This window comes from Lytechinus pictus, chromosome 8 (genome assembly GCF_037042905.1).
Source record: "Lytechinus pictus isolate F3 Inbred chromosome 8, Lp3.0, whole genome shotgun sequence".
Taxonomy (NCBI): domain Eukaryota; kingdom Metazoa; phylum Echinodermata; class Echinoidea; order Temnopleuroida; family Toxopneustidae; genus Lytechinus; species Lytechinus pictus.
Window position 1 is genome coordinate 3,174,999 of NC_087252.1, and position 11,101 is coordinate 3,186,099.

Sequence of the window (11,101 nt, forward strand, 5' to 3'; positions counted from 1 at the left end):
CACAAGGTGAGGTGTTCTCTTTATGAGAGGACAAGTACAGAGGTTTCACAACATTATATCATTGATGAATCGTTTGTCATATGATTATAGAATGAGCAAAAAGAGATGCTTTGGGGTATATTTTCAGTGTCCAAAAGGGAAGAGTTGTTCATCTGTGACATCATAGATCTTGGTCGCATTGCCAATGGGAGGATCTCCATAGCATTAGTGATCTCGACATTCAAATGCTCATAACTCTTCTATTGCTAGTCCTATTTTACCCAAACTTTTGTTGATCTTATTCTTTGATTTTTCTGCTTTCACAAAAGCTAACTTGCTCCAAGAGTTCCATTCTCCTTTAATTGATCAATTGGAAGAGAGATAAACATACACAGAATAAAAGCAAAGGAAATGATAAATACGTGTTATCATTGAGTTACAATGTTTGTCTAATTTAGGTGTATACATTAAGGCCTCCTGTTAATGAAATGTTGTAAATATTAATATTACATCAAATTATAGTATGCATTTACATGCCTCATTTTAAACTGTTCAGATGATTATAAATATTCAACTATTCCTTTTACACTTTTATTATTTTTTTTTTAATATGAGACTTTGTTAAATATGATAACATAAGTTCAAAGCAAGCTACGAAATTTGTTCACTGTCATATAATCTAACAACATATATTTTTGCCATAATTTTTAAATGGGGAAATTTGTATAAAGTGTAGATAATACTGATCCAGGGCCCGTATTAGTCATTTAAAATGACCCATTACATATTTGTGTGTAAACTGTACATAAAGTAGAATTAATATTTTATGTTGTAATAACGTTAACATTGTAACAAATGCAATTGAAATATGCCAAAATCTGTAATGCCTATATTCCACTTCTGTCGGTCGATGTGTTACTGCGATACCCTACCCCCCGGTCCAATCCCTTATTATTAATTTTTCCCTGGGTATAAGCTTAAATGGGGCATGCTCTTTGCTTGTTGATGGGTCTTTATATTTGATGGGTTGTGTTTGTGAGTCATCTTATTAGGGGAGGGGGGATGAGTGATTGTATGACTGTGTGCGTGTGTGAGGATTTTAGAGGGAGAGGATAACTGAGAGGTAATGTTAAATCTAATGTACGTCATTTTAAGGGACAGTGTTTTCTGCCCCCCTCCCCTTCTCTCCTCCTATCTCTCTCTAACCGTTCCTCTTCTCCACATGTATATCGACACATTCACCAACCCATGCACGTTTTAGGAATGCACCCCTTCCCTCTCCTTTCCCTCCCAAACCTCTCTTTATCTGTCTTTCCGTTACTTGTTATTGTCTTCTTTTGTCTACGCCTTCTTTTTTCCCCTCTTTCCTTAATACTCCTATTCCTCCTGGGGCCCGTCTTACAAAGAGTTGCGATTGATCCGATCAATCGCAAGTATGGAAAGCCAGCAAAGTCAACATATAAAATGCATGTTTGCTCAAAAAAATTCTAGATATGAATGTATATCCATAAATTCATTGATTTCTTGACAATTTGGAGTGCCCCCTTTTGTTTACAAAGGGCATTTTGCAAATTTCCTGTAGAAAAAATTATGACACTGATGAATTTCCATAGAGTTACGATTGATTGGATCAATCGTAACTCTTTGTGAGACGGGGCCCTGGAGTCCTTTTGCCTCTTCTTCACCTTCTTATAATTCATATAATTCTCCTCCGCCCTCGTTCTTGTTCTCTATATCTTTGAATTTCTTTTGCCATCTTTAGGATTTCAATATATATTTTCATACTCTCTGGCTGAGACTCACAGAAATGGTTGAATGAATGCCAATGCAATAGTACGAATATGCATTATGGTAAGCATTCAAATGAGTTAAAATGGAATAATTACACTTTCCTTTTCTCAATGGAATAAAAAGAAGCAAATGCTGTTTGCAACGGAGCGTACAGTTATTATGTACATGGTATGCTCGGAAGTTCATGAATTGATAAAATAAAATAAGATTTTGGATCTTTAAAAGAGGGAGTTTTTAATACATAATGGTTGGTCTATGTTGAACAATTTAGTGTTTTTGTAGTTTGGATGTAAAGTAGGCCCTTTGCGTTGAAATCTGAATAGATAATGAGATACAAAGCAAGGTTGTGCTCATTCGAATTCGGGAGCCAAAAAGTATAAAAAATTCCAGAATGGCTCCTGACCGCCTTTTTTAAATAAATCTGTTTCTGGAGGCCTAAACAACAGTGATACTGAAAAATGGATTACGGGGGCTTAGACGACAAGTCCATCCCAACAAAAAGCTAACTTGAATAAAATGAGGCAAAATCAAACAAGCATAACACTGAAAATTATATTTCCTGGCTTTATCGATAGTTGGCTCGCCCGAGTTTAATCTATACTTTTGTAATTGGTATAACTGACATATTTTTAAATGATTATTTATACCTCAAGGTACATCATTAGAACGGAACTTTGCACTCTATCGTCAAGGAAAACAATTTAGTGTTACAAATGACCCAACGATCTAACGAAGTTTCCAATGTGTTTAGCAAAGCATACAGAGATTATATGTTAACGTGCAATTAAGTTGTCGGTCTTTAATAAAAAAAATAATAGAATGATGGTCGTTTTCACTTTCTTTTTCAAGTGAGAGAGAGAAAAAAACCTGACGCGACCCTTATTTACAAAAAAAAAACATTCGGATATGCATGCCACTTATGAAGAAGCGTACAAGAGGCTGATTAATTCATTCTCCATTTCATATTGCTGCAAAAGTGCATGATATAAAAACTTCCCGATATTTTTTTCGCCATGTTGTATAACTATCAAAGCTGAGCAATGCTACTTTTATTTATGAACAAGAAGCACCGTTTATTATTATTATTTTTGTTAAAGAAGCGAATAGCAGCTATATTTATGCACGTCACTATATAAAGCACCGTATTGTGCATTTGTTTCCATTTCCTAACAGTTTGGTTTCCTGAAAAAAATCCGATAAGACTTTAGTTACTATGTGTGATCATAAATAATATAATATTGAAATTATTTAGGAAGAAAAGTGATCGGCAATTAACCTAAACTTGAATCTTATTTGACTTTAAAAATTATTTCAGGCACCACGGAATATACAAAACAATATAATTCCTAACACGTTCTAAACATGTTAAAGTCTTCCTTTCTGTAATGTAAGGTTGCAAATTAAATTCGGAAAGCAAGCACTTGCTAAATATGCATAATTCTTATTTGTCAGTACATGATCATTATCCAAATAACTATATCCTGAAAACCAGCTCCAGGCATCTTTCTTTTAAAGCGTGTCTCGTCCCAATTAAAGGAATTTTATCGCATTAGATATTTCTTATTCTTACATTAATCCTATACCTTCCAAAATCAAGTAATATTGTGCTTGCCAATGCCAATTATGATTCACACGCCAGTTGTGTTCATTCTACCAATCGACTCCTGTTATAACGAGATGCCAAGCTCGAACACCATGATCACATATCATTATAATTCTCATAGAATCATCAATATATACATATCTTTGGAAATTGTCAATGTCAAGAATGAGAATAATTAAATTGATTTACTTAATACTAGTATTCTGTTCAATCATGTTTTTGCTTAGAAGAAGAGAAACATTTCCGTTTACAGAACCCAATAGTGCGTCGGATGCTATAGAAAGAAACTACTAATATTACTAAGATCACGGCTAGGAGAAAGGCCAAAACATCTAGCATATTACGCTGTATAAAGTTGAGTCCAATCAGTGGGCTTCTCATGTAGCCGCCTCCATGCTTCATCACGTGATTTACCCAGAATGCAGCGCGATCACCCGGATGCATCGACCTACTTTGCAGACGAGAGGACAGTAGCGTTGTCACCTCCGAGTAACTGCGAATACGAAACGTAAAACATTCATAATTCGCACGATGAAGGCGGGGAAATTTTAAGTTCAAATCTTTGTGAAGGGACAGACCAAAATTCGTGTTGTTTTCAAAGACATAGAATACTATCGGTCAGTTTGGAGTCACTTCTACGATAGCATGAGTAAAACCAATCTAAAAGAAACGCCTTTTTTTACCAGGGATTTAATAGATGTTTAGGAGAAATCGTGAAATCGAATACATTCTTTTGATGATGTGGAAGTATTATTGATAGAGAGGAACAATTAACAGCAGTCTTTAAAATAGGAACTGTTATGAGCGTTCAATAAGGTCATGGATGCAATTATATCTTTGTATCCATGGGCGTCAATCAAGGTGGATGGAACAAGGATAAACGTGAAATGATTATAAATTTACAGGCTTGTGTTTCAATAATTGTTTTTGTTTTCTTCAAAATATATTTAATACAGTATGAAATGTCGATAGGGATTTTTTTAAACATACAATGGTGTAAACTGAATCTGGATTTGACTGTACAGACTAAAGCCCGATTTCAACCATATCCCTCAAGGTTCTGAAATAGAAATCTACTCCCGTGCAATAACCATGAAAAATATTAAATACCTATTGCTGTTGAAGATTGTCTTTATTGCATCGTCTAGTACATCAACAGTTACTTTGGTCTTGTCAAGGACTATGCCGAAACCGTGATGAGTCAGTCGAGACCCCTGATCTATGGCATCCCCTGTGAGTGGTATTAGAATAGCTGGGACACCATGGTACATGGTCTCGGAAAACCCGTTGTTGCCGATATGGAAAATGAATAGACGTGTCTTCGGGTGACCTGAAAGACCACACAATTGCAAAGTTTGAATGCGTTAAGATTACCAACGACTTTTGTGAAGATTGCCAACTTCTTTTGTTAGTTGGAGACAATCTTTAGCATAATCTTCTTCAAAAACAGAACTCTGAGTAACCCTAACCCCAACACTATCCTTACCTAAAATATCATTTTGTGGCAGCCATGGCATCATCTTTACATTTGACGGTATCTTGAACTTAGGTTCACCGACGAACTGCCACAAAACCTTGTGCTGCGGATACCGACCAAAGACCTCGGCAAATGGTTCAAGGAATTCTTGTTTGATTTGGGTAACATAAGTACCGAGTGTGAATAAGATGACGCCACCATCGCCAGATGACTGCATAAGGGCCTATAGATCCTGGAAAAATAAAGGAACGGTTAAGCATCAAAATTGTAGTCCTGTGGTATTTACTCAGAAATTAATACATACATTCATACCGTTGAAATCTGGTGGAAAAAATCATATTTAAAAAAAAAACAAGTTCACACCTAGTTACCAATAATACATATAGTATTTCCATTTATTTTATAGCAGGATAAAAGAGCATTGTAGATTAAATGCCTTGCTCACGGACATAGGTGCCGCGGCCGGGGATCGAACCCGGACTTGTTCATGTATAGCCAGGCGCCTTAGACCACTCGGCCACGGCACCTCCATCGTTTAACAGAGTATATTAATCTAGCTCCCTCTTTCCTTTATGTGTATGGTTTTTTTTTCTTTTTTCTGTCTATTTCTCCTGTTTGTTGTTGTTAATGTGTTAGTTTGTTCAGCTTCGGTGTCTGATTATGCGGGGAGAGGGGAGACTCATGGGGCGGGAGAATGAAAAAAAAATTACACTCAATCATTCAATTTGCTAACGTTATGTGATAATTTCTAATTGCTTTAGCTGCATACAGTAGACGTAGAAAATGCTATTTTTTTTATGATTTTGGATTATGTCTCTGTCTTGAAATTATCTGTTATTTTTTATTCATCATTTGATTTGTGTATTCACAGCCGCAATTGATTTGTTATGTTATTTTTGTATGATATTATCTAAATTACGTATGCATGAATTTCATTTAAAGTGAATGAATAATAAAGATTACTACAAAACAATATTAATTGTTATAAACATACGTTAGAAAATAGATGTATCCCTTACCGGAGGGCAGTGGTGAATTTCTTCCCACATGCGTCAACAAAAAAAAATGTACACGATTTCAAAATGTGTGGTAATGATTAACGGTACCCCCCCCCCCTTTGAAGGAGGAATATATTTCTTTCACAAACACATCAAGGGTCCAAAATCAAATCACAGTAGGTAATACTAAATTTGATTTATTTACCCAATGACGGATTACAAACTTGGAGCAAGTTCAATTATGACCAAAAATTATTGAGGTCAATAGAACCTTGGGAGGAAAAGGCAGAGCCAGTATTGTTTACAAACCATTCGAACATCGGTGGGAATCACATTGACTTAGATAAACTAATGATGAATTCTATGGAGGATTTTCGGGCTAAAATTAATTGAATTCTTCCATGAAAATACAACAGAAAACTATTTTTTTTAAGAAACAAAATATCACCGATAGAGGGTGCTAGATAAACAATATTTTTATTATTTGAAATTTTCACAGAGAAGTGGCGGTTGGAAGATCTAAACTGTCTTTACACCTCTGTAAGATTGGTATGTTAGGCAAGACTAGATTATAATTCACATTACTGTCTCTTCACCAAAACCAAAGGCTTGAAAGTTAAGTTGCGTTTGATTGTTGGAGTTGTATTTTATTGATAGTCTTCTTGCACCACTGAGCCTCAGGATCCTGTAACACAAGGGTTAGCGATTAATCTTACTCTTGATTTTGTTTACGATTGACTGTATCATTGTACATTTTATTCAATGCAATCAAACGTATACAAAAAGGTTATAGGATGATTATTGAGCTTTGTGTTACGAGGCCCAGAGCTTACATCTGGTAATGGTGCTGCCGGCCTTGCAGTGATTCCTCCTATGGTGATGATATTCGGAAGGAGCGGGAGCGGGTACTCCACCGCAAAATCCATATTGACCAGGAATAGATCGGTGTAGGTCCCAATGAGGTCCGAGATAGATCCTGGCAAATCCTGCCTGATCTGATGACGTTCTCTGACTGTATTGAAAGGCCCATGCATGTACTCTAATACCTGGAATAATACCTGATTGGCTACTACGTTGTTCACACGCTGTAGATAAAACAAAAAACAATATAAGATTATTTTAAAAGGTGTTTAATTCGGAATTCATCTTTCAGCGATTGTCATATAAAGGAATGAAGACGTTTGGTGTGCATTTTTTTAAATTATGGTCTAACTCTAAGGATACATAATGTTGTAGCCAACAATGATGTATGTGGTAAGAGAAGACAAGCAAAATCAGAAGAACTGAAAATGGGAGTTAATATTTGATGGAAATCAAATTTTGAAAATTTATACAAGTTATGCTTCTGATATTATTTTTAAGGCATCAATTTAGGCCTTTGATGGCAATAATGAAGTTTGCAATCCAGTATATACAAATGATAATTTCCACGTGTGTAATATAAAGGGATCTAAGTTGATAAGGTGAGTATTGTTGGCTTTGTCATGCAGTATATCTTGAACATAATTTCTCTGCTACATACGTATCTAAAACTGTATTTTTAAGGGTGAAATTTATGGGCGCAAAATGCACATACATACACACACAATGTTCTTCCACACACAATATTATTTTACGTAGTAGCCAATGCGCAAAGTGTTTATTTCATCAATTTCTTCAATTGGTACACAATTGCATTTATCCCAACTTGTTGCATTTGATCTTGAAGGATGCGATTCGGGAAATATATATATTTTTTTAATGAACTGAAACATTTTGGGAAGAATATCATTCAAACATGCTTACTTGTAGAAAGGACATTTTATTTGTATAGGCATTCATACAATCTGGAGTGTAAGCCAAATTGACCGGATTTCGTGCGTACATGGACAGCATCGTCGGCACAGCCATTGGGGAAGACAACACTGCGGTTGTGTTCAGTTTCATGGCCACTATCAGACTGCACAACCAGATCATGTCATAGACGACCACGTCGAACTTGCCGTCTTCGAGTTGGTGCATGACGTCGGGGTTTCCGAGGAGGTCTTCGCAGTCGTCCGCCGCACCTTGACGATGGGTTTGCATGAGGTTGATGATGTATGTCGCCGTACTTGGTTCAAGTGCATTCTATGAATAGGTGGATGGTGAAGCGACAATAGAGCTTGATTCCAAAAGGAGCTAAATCCACTTTTGACCAAAATTGATTTTTTTTTTTTTTACAAATATACTGTATGTATCTTAGACGTGGCAATCAAATACAACATATCTCATTTGATAAAAAAAGGGAATGGTTGGTAAAAATTGATTGCAAATTTGAGTTTTGTTCCGATAGGAGCTAAATCCAAAACAGTTTTGTTCCAAAAGTAGCTGCGGTTACTTTAAATTTGTTATTTTTCCTATCTTAAATGAAGTAAATCATTCAATTTTGTAGATACATGTTGTGGATACAAGTTCACACCATCAGTGCAAATTTTGCCGAAAATATAAGAATTTTACATTGTTTATGAATATTTTTGGATTTAGCTTTTTTTGGAATTAGATATCGAAACGTCACCGTCGTTAGAAAGATGACAAAATATCATGTTTTTTTCTTTTAGTAATTTTCGATGGATAAACATCAGAAAAGATGTGAAATGTACTCTAACATCCATATTTATGAGTTTCGTGTTCAATTTAAAATATCAAACATGTCTAAATTTGCAAAAACTGACATTTTACTGGGGTTTTGTTCCAAAAAGAGCTAAATCCGTGAAAAATATAATTTCATTTTTTTTAATTGATAATAAATGCTAGATTTTTGAAATGATGATTTAATTAATCTAAGACGGTAGTACTATCATCTATATCAAAATAAAACAGCAGTGGCTTAGGTATAGTGGTGAATAAAAAAAACTCGATTTACAGAAAATACCAAAAATGGATTTAGCTCCTTTTGGAACAAAACTCTTATTGCTCCTGTGACATTTGCTCCGGTTCCGATATATTAGAGGGCAATATTATAGTTAGAATTAGATTGTAACATTAATTTTGGTTCAGAATAGTATAAAGATAATGATCAGTTTATAGAGTTATGGAGGTTGAATTGTATGTTTGGCTTAACTTGCAGATTTTCCATCGGTGCAATTGTCGCCGGAGCAAACGTCATGTAAACAAAGAAGTGAAATTTAAATACTCTTTATATGTATATATATATATTTGACGGAAATGGAACACATGTTGCCCCGTTTGACATAATATGAGATCAAGTTGCATTTTTTCATTAAGCTTTCGTTATATTCTAAGGTGGTAACCTTTCTCCGTTCATATTTCAATACATTAACGAGGTGCTTGAATGACACTTTTATATACTTCAGTTGAAAATACATTAGAATGAGAGATTACAATAAAAAAAAAGTGCACCTACAATCTTAATTAATTCCCTATGGACATTGGCTAATCCTTTTTTAATTACATACATTTTTTTATATCATGATGTTTGTATCTTTAGGGCTTTATTTAAAATTTAGTTTACTTTATCTATAAGATTGTTTATAAATTTGCATATTAGCAATGAGATAATTAAACAATGACATTAATAGAGATGATTTGATTGTTGATAAAATCTAATCATATTTGATAAAATCTGAACAATTTTCGGTCAGGCTTATATTCATTTGCATATCAGCAATGAGAAAATTAAACAATGAAATGAATACGGATGATTTAATTGTTGATAAAATCTAATCATATTTTGATAAAATTTGAACAATTTTCGGATGGGCTTATATTATAATCCTATTTGAATTATACATTTTTTTTCCTACTATGATATTTGTGTCTTTGGGGCTTTATTTAAATTTTTTTTACTTTATTTCTAAGATTGTTTATATGTTTGCATATTAGCAATGAGATGATTAAACAATGAAATGAAAACAGATGATTTAATTGCTGATAAAATATAATATTTTGATAAAATTTGAAATTTTTTGGTCGGGCTTATATTCACTAAAATGTGAGAAAGGATTATATTAACTAATTGGTCAGTACTCTATCTAATAATAATAATGAACACCTGAGACCATGAGGGATGTAACCTACATGAAAATACTACAGATATCACATGTAGGCAACACAAAATGGTTGATCAGTCTTTACCTTTGAGAAGGCCAAATGTCTTTCTTTGACAGACTTAATCTGCTCAGTCGATTGATGAAACGCAATGAAATTTAACTCCGAGTCGTCAGGATTATCTGCCCGGTGAGCATACGCTTCGCTGACGAGAACCGTCACATTATGACCATGTCTAACGAGGTATTTTCCAATCGTCTTCCCGACGAAATAGTGCGATCCTTCGCCAAGGCTTGTGGTGATTAAGACGTTGCCCGCCAGCAGGCTTGGAGGCAGGATAAGAAGCACCACACAGAAACATATTAATGGGACTGCATTCGATCTTCGCAGAAGAAAAGATGGATTCGCCATTGTCTTGCTTTCTCCCTGAGCGGACGGTCTCCGTGCTCGAGATGGATGTCTCAAACATCAAATAAGGAGTGTAATCATGATGTTTGTATCAGCCAACACAGTGCCATCATGGGGACTCTGATAAAAACCGTGCATAATTATTATTCTCATTGAAGTCCGTTGCTTGAAAGCGGATAATGCTTTCCTTCCGTTCGAGCCCTTGGTAAAAAATAAATATGAACCTTATACCGTGATTACCGTATATAGCTACGTGATGAGACGAAGCCAATCCTCGTTCTCCCACTGACCAAGTTTGTACTAACCAGCAGTCGTGTTGTCATTGAAATGATGTGAATTGTCCCTCAATTTTGGAAGGAAGGTCAGTGCTTTATAATAAGTAAATAGGCCGTTGAAGTGATCAGTTGAGCTTAGTCTGCCTGAACAGACCCTTATTGGTATTTTTAGCGGTGTTCGCAATTTCAGATCATGGCACACATATGGTAGTCGTGTACTGTACATTTCAAAATCTAAGTTTGACATATTTGGTTCGTACTTGGAACTTGCGTATTTCTGTTTGTATGCATCCACATTCGAAAATGACTGTAATTTCAAATTATTTTGAAAATTTTAGGTTTGTGCTTGTCATTGTCCGAACCCATGATCCCGTCTCGCTCGTTTTTCTTTCTCAAACTATAAAGAATAAAAATATAAATTAAACAGATGCAGTTATTTTTTCGTCTTACACGAAATTGACAGTTAATTGATTGACGCACGCTGGAGATTGCCTATACCAGAGCATAGATTTATATAGAAAAGGTAAAAGGAGTATTTAAAAGG

General features: G+C 35.0%; 1 protein-coding gene across 2 annotated transcripts; it reads right to left on the minus strand.

The window, feature by feature from the left end:
• Nucleotides 1-1,982: 1,982 nt before the first annotated feature.
• LOC129267360 (UDP-glucuronosyltransferase 2A2-like) lies at nt 1,983-10,610 on the minus strand. 2 transcript variants are annotated; one of them, XM_064103039.1, is made up of 6 exons: nt 9,962-10,584; nt 7,634-7,954; nt 6,682-6,933; nt 4,860-5,082; nt 4,484-4,703; nt 1,983-3,866 (listed from the first exon to the last, which is right to left on the minus strand). In XM_064103039.1, the coding sequence occupies exons 1-4, from the start codon at nt 10,283-10,285 to the stop codon at nt 5,074-5,076; spliced, it is 906 nt and encodes a 301-aa protein (XP_063959109.1). In that variant the 5' UTR covers nt 10,286-10,584; the 3' UTR covers nt 1,983-3,866; nt 4,484-4,703; nt 4,860-5,073. The 2 variants fall into 2 exon arrangements, with proteins under 2 accessions (XP_063959109.1, XP_063959108.1); XM_064103038.1 differs by lacking the exons at nt 1,983-3,866; nt 4,484-4,703; nt 4,860-5,082 and having other exon boundaries at nt 5,220-6,933; nt 9,962-10,610.
• Nucleotides 10,611-11,101: the final 491 nt, after the last annotated feature.

Excerpts from the sequence above, each read along its gene's own strand:
- LOC129267360 (XM_064103038.1), bottom strand. The coding sequence starts at position 10,285 with ATGGCGAATCCATCTTTTCTTCTGCGAAGATCGAATGCAGTCCCATTA. Across the intron at positions 7,955-9,961 it reads GACATTTGGCCTTCTCAAAG|AATGCACTTGAACCAAGTAC; the intron begins GTAAAGACTGAT and ends ACCTATTCATAG. Across the intron at positions 6,934-7,633 it reads ATAAAATGTCCTTTCTACAA|CGTGTGAACAACGTAGTAGC; the intron begins GTAAGCATGTTT and ends TTTTATCTACAG.